General features: G+C 36.9%; 1 protein-coding gene across 1 annotated transcript in view; it reads left to right on the top strand.

Moving 5' to 3' along the window:
- The window catches only part of eys (EGF-like photoreceptor maintenance factor), a 183,479-nt gene that overhangs the window by 17,635 nt on the left and 150,239 nt on the right, over positions 1-15,605 (top strand). The window contains exons 7-11 of the mRNA XM_088012971.1: positions 2,544-2,648; positions 9,637-9,776; positions 11,960-12,123; positions 12,277-12,530; positions 14,957-15,061. Coding sequence (XP_087869097.1) covers positions 2,544-2,648; positions 9,637-9,776; positions 11,960-12,123; positions 12,277-12,530; positions 14,957-15,061 — 768 coding nt within the window. The remainder of the gene's footprint in view (positions 1-2,543; positions 2,649-9,636; positions 9,777-11,959; positions 12,124-12,276; positions 12,531-14,956; positions 15,062-15,605) is intronic.

Here is a 15,605-nt window from a genome sequence, read left to right as displayed (position 1 = left end):
TTAACAAAAACAATAAAAACATAAACATCAATTAACATTTTTGTGGACGCCTGACCAAGAAGTAATGTTTTCATTTATTTATTTATTTTTTACAAGGTCATAGGGCTTCCATTATGACTTATGGAACAGTGTTACAGGTTGGTCCAAATCCTTGGTTATTTTTTTTCTTGGTCCATGACCAAAAAATCTGAAATTTTGGCATCACTGGCATTCTATGCTTCATTAACTAAGCGATAGCAACACTTGCATTACTTTAGTTTCTTTCAGACAGCTGTGGCTAAACTATAGCTTTCTACTGAAAGAATATGAACGGCTGAATGTAGTACAAAGTACTTTCAAGTACTGGCCACTGGCCAGTTTATCCTTTCTGTAGGCTTGCAGTCAGAAAAGTTGGTTCTTGTCTGAGAGATTTTCATTGGGTCTGATGGTAACATGAAGCCAGAGTAGAAGAAGCAAGCAGGCAGCTGACTTGCATGCCAGCCTAGGAAACTCTGAATGTATGTAGAGGCAGATTTGTGATGAGACATTCACGGCTATTTGGAAAAAAATCCATGTTTAGTTGTGTTTTATATTTAGAGGTTCTGTTTATTTCATTCAGTCTCTGACATGAATTGGTTTTCATCTCTCTCATTCTCCAGTTTTTTTTTGTTTGTTTTTCTGCTGTATTGCAGGGCATTGTGTTTGAAACCCATTTACAGCCCTTACTGTGTCACTTTGTTTTTCATTCAACTTCTACATATCACATAAAGTATGCCATAAATGATGTAGTAGAGAGAAATATATTTACACTGCTTTTGATTCTAGTTGAGGATTGCTTAAACAAGTCAGTACTTCCCCCTCCCCCATCCATACAGTGCTCTCAGCCTTTGGCTAGTAGTGTGCTTCACAATCTAACTGTAAGCCCTGACACACTCGGCTGTCAATCACATAAGCCCTTACATAGCACTACATGAACAACGCTTTTTATCTTCTCTGTTCAAAGCTGGAATCTGTTGCCACTTCTGTAATGGAAAATTGTCTCCTGCACCATGGCACTTTCTTAGTGACTGATAGAATTCATCATTTTCTGGCATCTTGGGATCTCAGGTTTGGTATTTCAAGCCGTGCAGCGTAGAAAGGCCCATTTAACTTAACCCTTCGCTCTCACCACCCTTATGAACTTCATCACTAAGCATGTCTTAGAATGTATTGCTCTACCTCAGTCAGTTTAAATGGCTTTGCTTTTTGCAATACATGAACACATTAATTTCACTTTGTATTATTTCCATATTTGCTACAAAGAAAATATCTGTTTGTTTTTTTTACCTATTAGATAATTATGCCTCAGCAATCTGCATGATATCCTGTAATTATAAGTTGTGTCTATCAAGTGTGCTGATATATTACTTTTTATATTTACTTTTTCTAATTGACAAGCCACATTTAGTCAATTCCCACAGTTTCTTGGTGAATTGTACTCATGCAGTTAAGTGTGTTTTAGTCATAACACTTGACACAAGGACATATGGACTGGAGCACTTGTGTCATCAACCCCAGGCTGCGTGAATGACAACTAGGACTGGGCCGTATCATATCATTCATGATGATACCGCTCGGTAAAAAAAACAAAAAAAAAAAAAACAACTTGCTAATTTCATGCCGTAAATACGTCTACTACACCATGTAGATCCGTAGTACGTTTCACTTGGCAAATTGATCATCAATCTAGTTGGCGTTCATCTCAAACTAGATTGGGACCTAGTGATTTTCTTTTTCTTTCTTAAAAAATTGTTCTTGAATGGATGTGACAATCCAACACAAGACCAATGTTTATGCACCATTTTTTATATTATGATATAATATATATAATATAACAATATAATATAATGTAACATTATATTATATTGTTTTTACCAAAAAAAATATTGTTGACTTTCATAAATTCAGATAGTTTTACGCTGCAGTAGTTTATGCAGACTAAGCAGTCTGCATCCCCAGCATATTTGGTTGCTCAGAATGTCCTAAGTTATAGCATGGAGATATAGCATTACAACTTCAATCACGTTGCACAAAATACAGAGTTTTAAGCCTAATAATCATGATAAGGATTGTTCTGGAACGTTTTGATAAAACTAGCGCACACAGTTTTTTTTTTTTTTACATAGGTTAAAATAAATTAATTTGCCACCCACATTTGTTTGTGTCTGCCAAAATGATTAGACAGTAATGCTGGCTTGCATATTTTGGCTTTTAGTTGCCATAAACTATTAAAACAGACTTGCAGTTTGTTCTTACTTTTGGGCCAAATGCCATGCAAGGACAAATTAAATTTAAGCATTATGACAATCAATCTTTTTTACTCAATCATTTATTCCAGAATTAATCTTTTATTACTGCAGTAATTCAGTTTTTGTTCCTGAGTATAGGTGAATAATGTTCCTGGAGCTGATTTTTTTTTTTAATCATTTTTAGGCAATATAAAGACAAGTAGTTCTGCTTTGTGTAAATACAGTGATAAAATATTATTGCAGCAGTGAGCATAATGTTTGAATGTCTCTTCCCAGGAGCAGCGTGCGAGTCCGAGATCAACGAGTGTGATTCCAACCCATGTCAGCACAATGGCACATGTTCTGATTTGCTTGGAGACTATACATGTCAATGCCCTACAGGTATGCCGAGCTATCTTCACATTGGGAGTGTTGCAGTAACATTCAGATTATATTAGCCGTGGCAGCAGTAGTATTTAAACACGTCTGCTGTTAATTTGGGCTAAGATCCTCATCCAGGGCCCTTCTGGCTATCTCACTATAGATTGAGAACCAGAGGTGATTTGTTTTTGCCAGCAGAGTCCTAAGTGTGCACAGAGTTCAATTTAATTCATATTAGTCTTTACACTTACTTGCATCCTATTTAGTCCAACAAGTTGTTCAGTTTTTTCTTTTTTTTCTTTTTTGACTGGATATAATTTTATAATTTTAACAACTAAAAAGATTAATGTGTGCTGTACCCCCATAGTTACTACTTTAAAATATTGTGCTGCAGCTATAGCTTCACATCTTTTGGGGTGTTTGCTACAAGCTATGCACATCTAGAAACTTACATTTTTACTCAATCTTCCTTGTTGAGTAGCATTGGATGGAAAGCATTTGTATACGCTAAGTTTGATAACAGATTCAAAACTGGATTCATGTTTTAGCTGACTGGGCCCATTTGAATATACCTTGATTGTAATGTCGGTGTTTCTTGGGCTGTATGTGAGGAGGCGTTATCCCAAGGGACATAAATCATCAGCAAAATGTCAGTAATTTTTGACGCCTCTAAAATTTTTTGTCATGTATTGGTCCGTATTTAGCATCCATATTCTTATAAACTCTTAACAGGTTTATTTCCCTCCAAAAAAATAAAAATAAAAATCCCTCCAACAGCATGATGCTGCACTGTGGGTCAGCAAAAGGATGGTTCTGGTTTCATCAAGGTGATGCGTTTGCTTTTTATCAGTTTTTTTGCACTCAAGATAGAAAGTAAAATTTTGGTCTTATCTAACCAGAACTTCCTCTAGGTGTTTGCTGTGTCCCCTACATCATTGCTTTTCCACGCTGGTCCTCAGGGCCCAATGGAACCCACCTAAAACATGTGGGATATTCGGCACAGAGGACCAGGGTTAAGAAACAAACCCATATGCCAGAGTTCCTATAAACTCTTTTTAGCAATAGCTTCTCTCTACTCTTCCAGAAATGTTAGATCTACAAACAAAAAATTAAAAAAAAAGTATAATTTACTACTTTTCAATCAGTCGCTACTTTGTGCATGTCTTTTATTATGTAATATAACAAAAAAATGTGAAAAAGTTAAAGGCTATTAATACCTCTGCAAGGCACTGTGTTCCTTTCAGGATAATTGGATTTTACCTCCTTTTTTAATTCCTTGGCTGAGTCTCATTTTTCTTTCCCTAAATATAAGCAGATGGAAGGCATGCAGAAGATTTTAGGCACCAGTGAGCAGTAAGTCAGAAAACTGCCCTTGCCCAATGAGTTGGAACTTTACTTTACATATAAACCAAAAACCCAGAAGATCTTCACTCAAGAGTTTCCTACTTTTATTTTGTTTTTCATCTTGGTTTGCGGGGCAAAAAAAAAACTAAACATTGATGGTAGTAAAACTGTGCTCACACTTGTGAAGTTAAACAAAAAAATTTCAATGTGGATGTCATGGATTTGTGAGTAAAATGATAGCAGTGTGTTGGGAAAAAAAAGTGAGTAATGGGATGGCATTTAGTGATAGATCAGGAGAAGATATGTGTCCTTTATACAGCTGGCTACACTTTAATTCAGAACCTTCCCTCCAGGTCTTTCCTTCTTTTCTTCTTTCTCATTTCCTATTTAAAAAGCCGCTAGTGTTGCAAAATGGTTATTAAAAGAGTGAAGATAGATAAAAGTCTCCATGTACGCAATTCATCGGGTACATTGCACATTTAAATCCAAATGAAAACCGAAATAAAAATGTTACAAATGTGTTATTACTGAACAGAAAGTGAAGGAAAACAATATATTTCCCTATTATGCATGGCATACTGTGACCTTTTCAAGTATTCTCTTGCATACAAACTCATCAATGATGATAATGGCATAATTTATTATGAAAAACATCCCCGTAGCACAGGGGTGCCCAAAGTCGGACCTCGAGGGCCGGCATCCTGCACGTTTTAGTTCTCTCCCTGGTTGTACTAACAACCTTTCCAGCTTGTCAATGTTCCTCTTAGGCCTTCTAACGAGCCATCATTTGATCCAGGTGTGTTAAACCAGGGAGAGAACTAAAACATGCAGGATGCCGGCCCTCGAGGACCGACTTTGGGCACCCCTGCCGTAGCATAATATCAAGCCACCATTCTTCACAATAAATGTTGAAAAATAACAACTTTACTTTCGCCAGTCCTTAAAATATTACACCATTTTTCTTTTGGTCAGTCGACATGTTTTTTGGCAACCTTTTCTGGCAATATTTTTCAGTGAAATCTTCCAGTTCTTACTGTACTAACACAAAATAGTAACCCTTCTGATCATTTGCTAATTTCTGCCATATTTAGTATTCTTTGTTCCACTGAAATGATAGTTTTCCATTTTGTCCCCTCATATTTCTTATGTTTCCATTTTGAAGCATTTGAGCAGGACACTGTATCATTTTCTCCACTTGTTGAAATGGCTCTGGAACAACTCATTTTATTCAGATTTTATGAGGGGAATATTAACTGTCTTTGTCCACAAATAAGAGGCACCTATTTAATACCCGTTTTTTTCACAGAATGAGTGACCCCATCAACTGAACTCCACCCTGCTTTTAAAGCATCTTTTTTCAGTGATTCAATTACACAGGTTCATTCATGACTATTAGCTCGGTTGGGTTTCTATTAATCCCCTACAACAACAACAATTCATCATTGTGGTAAAGTAATGTGCTTTTTGCCACATAGAAACAGAATTTCTAATCGAAACAGTGGTTGATCTCATTAGTATAATTGGATTTCCCTTATTTTGAAAGCAACTTTGTCACATTTTGTTAATTGTTTATTTGCTGTACTATTACAGCAAATGAAGGGAGCGTTCAGAAGTAGTGGTGCGTTTTCATAAACCCATGAGCTGCCCTTGCAGCGCCCGCAGTTCTGTTTAGTTTGAAAGACTGCTTATGATAGCTTGAAGTGTACTTGATGGTTTATGTGGTTCAGGGTTATCGAGAGCTGCATGAGGACTTATCATTGTAGTCCAATTCTGTTCACATTAACAACAAATATGCTTATGGAATTGGGTTTTTCAAATTCTGACAGTGCAATGATAAGCATACGGAGATAACACCACATTTTGCCCTGGTTGTCCAATGCAATCAGAACAACAGCATATCTGTTTCACATGGGTAAACTTATATAAGGCTGTGCCGAGTTAAACGACACAGCTTGGACAAGACGATGTCAGCACTTGCACACAGTAAGAAAAAACAAAGTCATAGCTCCAGGGACTTTAGAGTTTCCAGTTCACTTACATGGCTTGTCTGAATTTTTTTTTCACACAGGTTTCAGGGGGATAACTTTGCTGACACAAATAAACCTGGCAAACTATTTTCATAGCAAGCTGGTTCGAGGCCAAGCCCGCTAGACTAGCAGTTAATCGTCTATACAGTCATTGAAAGTTAATTTTAAAATTGACTATTTGAAAGAAAATTAATGTTTATGTGATTACCCCCCTCACCCCCCGCCCCCAATACTTTATCTGGTCAGCAAGTAAAATTAAGCTATAGACGTTTGTGTTAATGTGCTTTTAAAATATCCAGTTTTCTGTGACTTTGACTTGATCTTTGTGAGGGAGCATCTCTGTGGAAACCTGGCTCCGACGATCAAGGTGGGCTTTTGGGTTTTTCATTTGGGTTTTTGAGGGAGATCCTCCCATCACAGATGTCAAGTTGAATCAGACCCACAAGACACCAGAAGGCCAAGCAGCATTTTGTATTCCCAGCCCCCACTTCACCTGCTCACGCCTTCGATCAGGACCGTACTGGATAATATACCGCATGTGTGTGTCTGTGTGTGGATACATGCATACATGCATGAATATGTGCATACATACATAGATGGTGGGGAAATGAATTGATACAGCAATGATTTAAGTTTCTCCACTTACAAAGAATGGAGAGGTATGTAATTTTCATTGTACACCTCAACTGTAAGACGGACTCTGAAAGAAAAAAGACAAAAAAAAAATAAAAATCTGGATGGTCAACGGCAAACCTCGAGAGAGTCTGTACATATGCTGGCATGAGCAGGAAGACCTTGCATGTGCTCCAGGATTTTAATTCATGACAGCGAAGTCATTAATGGTAACCTTTGAACCTGTGGAACCATCTCTCTTCAGTTTAGTTCCACATTTAGTTCCAGACTGACCCCTCATCTTTCTCATGATCATTGATAATATGTGAGGTGAGATCTTTCAGGCAGCACGAAGTCCAAGGGAGACTGACAGACATCTTGAGTTTCTTCCATTTTCTAATAATTTAATAAACAGTTGTTGCCTTTTCACCAACCTGTTTGCATGTTGTCCCTGTAGTCCATAAGCAGCCTTGTGCAGTTCCACGATTGGTGTTCTGAGATAGTTCTTTTCTTACCAATGTTTGAATGTCATTGATTGAATGTGTGCACATGTCTTTCATACAGGCATAAACAGGTGCAATTAATACAGATAATGAGTGAAGAAGAGGAGGACTGCTCAAAGACAAGCTGACAGCTCTGTGAGAGCCAAAATGCTTGCTTATTGGTAGGAGGTTAAATTCTTATTTTATGGAATAAAATTGAAGTGAATTATTTAAAAATCATACAAAGTAATTCTTTTGGATTTTTTTTTCTCATAGTTGAGGTGTACCTATGATCAAAAGTACATATTTTCGTTCTTTGTGAGGCAGCCAGAAAAAAAAAGGTGTATTAAATACTTATTTCCCCACTGTATATGTCTTAGAATATGTTTGTGATTTTTTAAAATACTGAACTTAATGCTTACATTTGCAGTAGATATTCACACAAGCTGTTCCCTTTCTTGGTGTATCTGGAGCCCGGGGTTTTTTTCTTTGAGCTCCTTCTGAAACTGCCTACTGTAATCCCTGATCATGAATCCTTAACTCCCTGAGCAAACTGGAACTATACGCGGCCACAGATTCATGGTAAGAAAATGCCACAGTGTACGCCTCGGTCTTCCAGAGTTGCTACTAAATCTCATCTGTTATCTTTGAAAACCTAAGCTGTTGCTTCTATGCCTCATCTGCAGTGTCTTATATTGGAGTCAACTGTGTAATTTAAAAGTAGTTCTTTTTGAGTGCAGCTCTGTATGACAGCACAAGGAAATGTCACAAAGCATGGGTGGAATCATAATGTGCTTTGCTGCTGAATGTACTCTGTTAAGCTGAAAAAGCCCCAGTGTACCTGCTGTTTACTCATCTAAAACACAATGTTGGCTTGCTCTGCATTCATTATAGGGCATTTTATTGCTTAAGTGAAAACTGTCGCATGCAAGTTTATCACAATAAAGTTGAATATAGCTGAAAACATAATTCATTTCAGCAATTTTAAAAAGGCATATATTCCACAGTTATTCTCATTATGCGCAGGGAAATGTATTTCAACTAGTTATTTCTGATGATTTAATGATCATGGCTCAGAGCAAAATAACGTCCAAGGTAAGTTTCTCAGGACATTTGAATGTTATAAAATCAACAGAGATTTTAATGCAGAAATATTTATATGGTTTTGTGTGGTGGCTATTGATTAGCTGATTCTAGCAGCGGCCAAGATTGTGTGAATCCTAACTAATCTCTTTGAAGAGCATCAGCCACTTTCAGATTATTCATCATCCTTACTTTCATGATCTCCATGTGTTAATGTCTATCACATCTTGTGATTAACAGAAAAATCCTGAAATAGAGTGGGATGGTGAGATAGACTCTCTATTTTAGGAATTAGTAAAAAACCTGGAACACCCATGAACAGTAAGGAGTAATGGAAACTAATAGGATATGGAGTGGAGATGAGGCAACATCATAAGGTCCTCCAAGAAATACATTAATCAGCAGAATCTGATTATGATATGTTCTGCATGGGACACAACTTTACCTTTATTTTGGTTCCACAATCTCAGTTGGATATAAAAGCCTAAACATTCCTTGATCTCTGCAAATTGCCTTGCGCTATGTAAAAGAACAAAGTCATGTGTAATAATAGTTCTGATTTAAAACTCTTTCTATTTCTCTTTTATAATCTTGTACTTCTCTAAGAGTTGACTTGGGTTTTCATTGACTTTAAGCCATAATCATCAAAATTAACAGGCACAGCAGCTTGTAATATATTAATCTATTACTTTCACTTTTTAACTGAAATACTGAAATAAAACAACTTTCCGATTAAAAACTGAAGAATTATCAAAGTATTAGTCACAATAAAGGTCCCTGAGGTACAATCAAGGGATATTTTAAAAAGAGAAGCTTCAAAATGCTCCAAATAGGGCATTGAAAACTTCACTTGTCTTTGTAACATGGTGGCAATAATGCCATGGTTTAAGATTATTTTTGTTGCATTTGGGCCAGGGTGGGTTTCCATAATTAATAGGACAATGAATTATGAATGAAAACACCAAATTCTGAAGGAAAATGTCAGGACATCTGTTTGTAAAGGGAAACTTAAGAAAAAGTAGGTCATGCAGGAAGACAACCTGAGCCCAGGACTTATTGTTATGTACCATCTTTTGTGTAGTTATTTTTACGCAAGAATAAAAAATAAATAAATCTAGTTTTATTTTAAATACATATAAGCCTAATAAGTAAAAAGGATGAAGGTGAACAAGAAATAAAAGGCTCAACACTAGTGTTTCAATATTTAATTGCAAGATAAATTGAAGCAAGTTACAAATTCAGTGGGGCACTGTGGTTGAGTGGAGGGAGATGCTTTAAAATGGGGCCAATCCTCCTCAGTTGCACCAGTTTTGGCCATGTTTATTAAATATATAGAAGAGTAGGTCTGGTGCATCAACATGAATTAAAGATGGGTTAGTGGTACTGATTTCAGATCTATTTTTGCTTGCAAAGTATTGCATACATAAAAATTTCATGTGTTTTTTTATCTTCGTCTTGCAGGTTTTCAGGGAAAAAATTGCGAAATTGACATAGACGCCTGTTCTCTACCAGACGCTGCGTGTCAATCAAGAACTCAGTGTTTGGACCTCCCTTATGGCCTTGAATACACCTGCCGTATACCCTGCCCTACAAATCTTCAGGTAGGTACAGTTTTTTGTCAGTCTGGCTTACCAAAATTATTTCTGTTTACTAAAAGCAATAATGAGCAAGATAATCTATATTCACTTGTGTGTGTGCAATAGTTTGCTGGAATTTTGCCCCATTCTCTTTGACAGAGCTGCTGTAGCAGTCAGGTTTGTAGGCCATTATGCTCATTATGTGCCTCTTCAGCTATAGGCACAAATTATCTTTAGGATTGTGATCAAGGCTCCTAAAGCAAACTTCTTGCTTCTACCCAATATGTGTTTAAAATATATTTTTTGACAAAGCTGTGCCTTCCTGGCTGAAAGCTCAAGATGTTATTTCGATATCTTCACATAATGTTATCTCCACATGATACTGTCTCTTTTGTGAATTTCAGTCCTTCATGTGTTTTACAGCTGGGATGGTGCTCTCCCTCTTTTCTCCAACAATGTTCATTATGGTCACTTCTGTTTTGGTTTTAGCAGACCACAGGACATGTCACTAAATATTAAAGTTTTTCCATTAGGGCATTTGCAAACTGTAATCTGTTTTTTATGTTTCTTTTGGAGTAATGTCTGCTCCAAAATGGAGTAATGTCTGCTCAGTGGCGTTTCAGCCCATGTTGATACAGGCCTTTTTTTCACTTTCAATACCATTATTACTAGCGTCAGTGCGTACCTTTTCTTTTTTTTTTCTTCTTCTTCTGTTTGGGAGTTGAACTAGTCTCAATATTTTGGACCAAGACTTGTCATCTTTGGAACACAGCACAGATCTCTTTTTCTATATTAGATCTATGGCTGGACATTTATATTCTGTTTATACTTGTATCTAATATTTATAAGAACAGATGAACCTTCCACCTGCAAGGATCTCTGGATCCTTGCCTGTTCCAGCAATGAAACAGGCTTGTGGAGGGCCACAATTTTACTGCCTGATTTCTTATGATTTTCCAATAATTTTTATTATTACGTTTTACATTAGTTCACAAATATATGTACGTGATTCTGATCAGCTGAAGAAAGTAAAATCAGAACTCAATTTTTTTTTTAAATATACTTTACGTCACATTTTATACATTTATGTGTACGATTCCAATCATACAGATTTAATATACTTTTTAAAAAAACAAAACAAAACAATGAGACACCATGAAATTTCTTTACAAAAAAATATTAAAATCTGTTATTATCTAAATGTCTTAGGAATATCAACACATTCTGCAGTTAACTGCTACTGTAATTATTCATTGAGTCTTTTGACAAAGGATAAACATTTCATTTCATAACTAAATAATTAGGAAATGTCTTTATATTCCACTGACTGAAACCTAAAAACTCACTCATAATCTTGAACCTCTGAACTGAGTCTTAAAACACATGTAACTTTGATAGTTTTTTTTTATCTTAAAATTTCTTGAAATTTTATTTTAAGATCGAAATGATGGTAATTTTTTTTAGACAATCTTTAAAAAAGTCAAAGCTTGACTTGTGTAATTGCCAGGATGTTTCCATTTTCTTTGTATAATGGATGGAGCTGTACAGGACTACTCTCTATTACTTTATTTGAATGAGTGCCGTATAATATTGACAGTATCTGCATTTTCGCATGTGATGCTTTGATGTGTGTTAGTAACTGAACTGATCATTTGCATCAATAAAAAGTCTCACTTGAGCAGATGAACTACTCCAAATGACAGATGGGGATGGTCACCTGCTGTGGAGCAAGGCTTGCCTTGGCTCTTGTACATTATAGGCCATGATGACTGTATTAAAACCGTGTCCCATAAGGCACTTCTTCCTTTGCCCCTTTGTTTCCCCTGTCCATAAATGCAGCTCCTAACCTCATGTCTGCTTTGTTACAAGGAGCTCTCAGGAGCTTTAGCTCTCAATGACCATTGATCTTGTCTTGTAGGACATGATGTAGATGCCACCTGGAATACAGAGTGAAACCCTATATAAAGCGGGAATCAGTATTCATGAGTGTGTCATGTGGCTGTAATGAAGCTCATTTTCACTGAGCCAGGAGCAAGAAATGATTAGGTTTTTCTTTGTGAAAAATAGCTATGATTCTGACCAGAATGAGCTCAGTTCAATCTGTGACATTAATGTAAAAAAAAAAAAAAAAAAAAAAGAAGAAAGCTTTCATTTCCATCTATGATTTAATGACACATGTGCTTGACTAATTCATCTTTTATCAACAGCCGTGTGCCCATGGAGGCCGCTGTGTGCTGAATAATGCCAGCAGCTACATGTGCATCTGTGCACATGGTTGGTCTGGTCAGAACTGCCGCATAAATGTCAACGATTGTGTCCAACACTGGTGTCAAAATGGAGCCACTTGTGTGGACGAGATTGATGGTTACAGGTAAGTTTCCGAGTCTTGATTGTCTCCGGGCCATTCTGGCACCAGAATGTCAATGATTTTAAAAGCTGTGACATTTACTGCACTCCCTTTAGGTTTGAGAGAAATCTTCTAACTCACTCTGCTATTAAGAAATTCTCTTTAATCTGTTTCCAGTTGCCTTTGTCCCAGTGGATACACAGGGGTCTACTGTGAGCAGGACATTGATTACTGTGTCGACAGTCGCTGCTCTGAACATGGTGTTTGCCTGGACCAGCGGTATAACTTCACCTGCCGATGCATGCTGGGATATGAGGGGCCGCTGTGTGATGTGGAAGCAAATGAGTGCAACAGTTTCCCCTGCTCTAACGGCGCCACCTGTGTGGACCTAATCAGTGATTATCGGTGCCACTGTCCCCCGGGGTTTGAGGGTATGAGACCATCTGATATGAATCCGAGCCCATTTTTGCAGCTATTAATACAGCTGCTAGCTGAAGGGTCGGGCTTTGTAGTGTAGCCTTCGTTGTTAAGAACTAAACTTTTAAAACAAATGTTAAGTATTTGGCGAAATTCACCAGTGTAAAATATGCTAAATGTATTTCTAAATGCAATCCCATATATACAAGTAATAAGTAAAGAATTTAACTAATTAAATTTGGGAATTTTGGTATTTGACCTGACTTTACAATTTCTTCTTTAATAATCCTAGTTTCCTATTGTTTACTGACTCTTTTTTTTTGTATTCCCATAATATTTCTTTTTAATATGAATACATTTATTTTGTGATGTAAAAGTCTTTAATAATTAATTGCTTTTGTCCCTCCTGACAAAGGAGGAATAAAAGTAGGCCCTTTTGCTAAAAGGACAGCATTTATTCCCATTCAATAGCATTTCCAAAAGTTGAAGAATACGTAGATCTTTAATAATTCATCATCGATTCCTCTATAGATCATCCTGAGTCATTGGCCTTCACTTTAGTTTTCTTCAAGCTTGTTCATTGGAATCTAAGCTTGGGGACTGAAATTGCAATGGAAGATGGCAAATGTTGTGTCTGCTGAACCCTTTCTGTGGTTTTTGCATATATTTTGGATAATTAGCTTACTGAAAGACCCAAAGGTGACCCATGATCAGCTTACTGGGAGAATGCACTACATGCTTTATTCAAAATCTTTTTTATTTATTTATTTATTTATTTATTTTCAGAGAGGTCATGATACCATGGTTCCCAGTGATATTGGAAGAGAAACAGAGCCAACATAATTAACAGTACACATGAAGTAGTTTTCCATATATCATATTTTGTGATATTAATCCCAAGAGGAATGTTTCTTGCCAAATGGCTTTATTGCCACACAGTCCAAAGGGCTTGACAGATCTATCCCTTTTTTGGTATGTTAATCTCTTGGATCTTGGTGGCATCTTGTGGGGCGATAATGCAATGGTTTATACTGATTCGTCTCAGAGATGAAGAGGAGGGGAAAAAAACAAAAAGACCAGTTTATGTATTCCAGTTGTCCTAGAAATAAACCCACAATGAGAAAAATGCAGCTCTCCCCCCCTCATTCTGTTTCTTTAAAACAAGCTTTGTTTTTGTTTATCCTACTTCTCCTCATGATCTGACCTGTCGCTTTCTTTATCTGCTGTGTGTTCGGACTGGAACTACTAATGTCCCTGCCGGGGCGCAGTGCCAACATTTGCACAAAAATCTGGGCAGCATGTCCACAGAGACCCCTAGCGGACCCTAGAGCGTCAACACAGTTGGTGAAATTTACGTCACACAGGCTTTGTGGTTGAGCGGACAGCAGATCTGACTGGGAGATATAAATAAGGCTTTGGTCTCATCTGAAAGCCGATAGTTTCTGTTAAAGTCCAGCTGTAGTAAAACCCACATGTTTACATTTAGAAAAGCTACACAGATGAGGCTCTTCCAAATAACCAGTTGGCATGTAAATACAGTCTAATGATTGTTATGGAGATTTGGTTGCATGACTACCCTAGGGGCCACTCATTGCTGCAGAGCTTTGCAGATTTATATTGACTCCATTACTGTCTTAATTACTTTGCATATTGGCTGATCAACTTTTTAAAAAATGCATGTCAGAAAAAATGCTTTTGTTAACTAGGGAAAATGTACTTCTTAACATTGAACTTTTGAATAAATTCACCCAAGGGTATTGGCATTTTTGCCACTATGACCCTGCTTACTTGGATTTTTCAGATTTTTTTTAAATGTGAGATTATGCAGCTGCAATAACATTTAATGTGTTTTAATGCTCTGTGCGCATGTTTATCGGGATTTCCATTGAATGTGGCTAATAGTAGACCCTAGGTTAGTTCCATGTATTTTCATCCAACATAAAGGGTCATATTGGCAAAAATGCCACCTTTGCTCCAGTTAAGATTGCAGACAGAAAAGCGACGCCCCATGGCTGAAAGAGAACCAAGAGTTCTGAAATACTGCTAGAGGCCAAAGCTGGTGGAGCTTTAAATTTTGTTAGCGAAATCATTAATCTATTCCATATCAAACGTTTGCCTCGAGGATACTAAAACTGAGGTTCCACCACTTATGCATACATACATGCATACGCTTCAGCACAATGAATACGTAATCATTTAACTAGATTTCAGTTCAGTGCAATCAGAGTTGATCAGCTGTTCAAGTTCAGTTCATTCTGTGGGTGAAATGAGAATTGTTTTTTCTTGCAGGTTTTCTGAATTTTGTGGTTATGGAAACGGAACAACTATCATTTAATTTTCAAAGCAGCAACAGGGAAATAAGTTCCTCTGCAACACCTTTTAGCTGTGTTTCCTTGATCATCAACTAGAGCTTATTAATTTATCTGCCTTTATTCTGTAGGAAGGACGTGCTCTCAGAATGTAAATGATTGTTGGTCGCAGCCTTGTCTAAATGGAGGCTCATGTGTGGATCTGATAAATGACTACATTTGTCACTGTCCTCTTGGTAAGTAGCGCGCACTTGTGCATTATTGAGGATGTTTACAAAAATACTCCGCTATTAATTATCAGTGACTGTACCTCGGGAATACATGAAAGGTTTATTCCTGTTACAAATTGTTTGTTTTCTTTGATAGTGTTTCGCGTTTTGTCAAGAATGCACTTCCAAATATAGCAAAGGAACAATGGATCGTTTAGTCTGGTCTTTTCAGTTTGAATGCAAGCTTTTAGTAGAGCTCCAAGTAAGGAAAATAGAAGCAATAAATCTTTATTACAGATTGCAGATAGAAAGAAAAACTCTTTTAGAATAAAGGTGAAAATCAATGTCTGTGTTTACCGTTTGTTTAAAACACCGACTCCAGACAGGGTCTATATATATGGGCTATGACAAAAGGAGGTGTTGCTTTTCTTTGTGTGCATCTGGTTTTATTTTATCGTAATAATATATTTGATGCCTACTGAATTGAACATGTCATGCTGCAATGGCCCGTCCATTTCCTGCTGTATATGTGATTGGTCACAGTAAGTTGCAAACAGCCACACTCAGAATT

The sequence above is a fragment of the Poecilia mexicana genome, unplaced genomic scaffold, assembly GCF_051168715.1.
Source record: "Poecilia mexicana isolate PSO_F unplaced genomic scaffold, ASM5116871v1 scaffold_15, whole genome shotgun sequence".
NCBI classification, from domain to species: Eukaryota; Metazoa; Chordata; class Actinopteri; order Cyprinodontiformes; family Poeciliidae; genus Poecilia; species Poecilia mexicana.
Note: the sequence above shows the minus strand (reverse complement) of the source record. Positions and strands in the feature narration are given on the sequence as shown.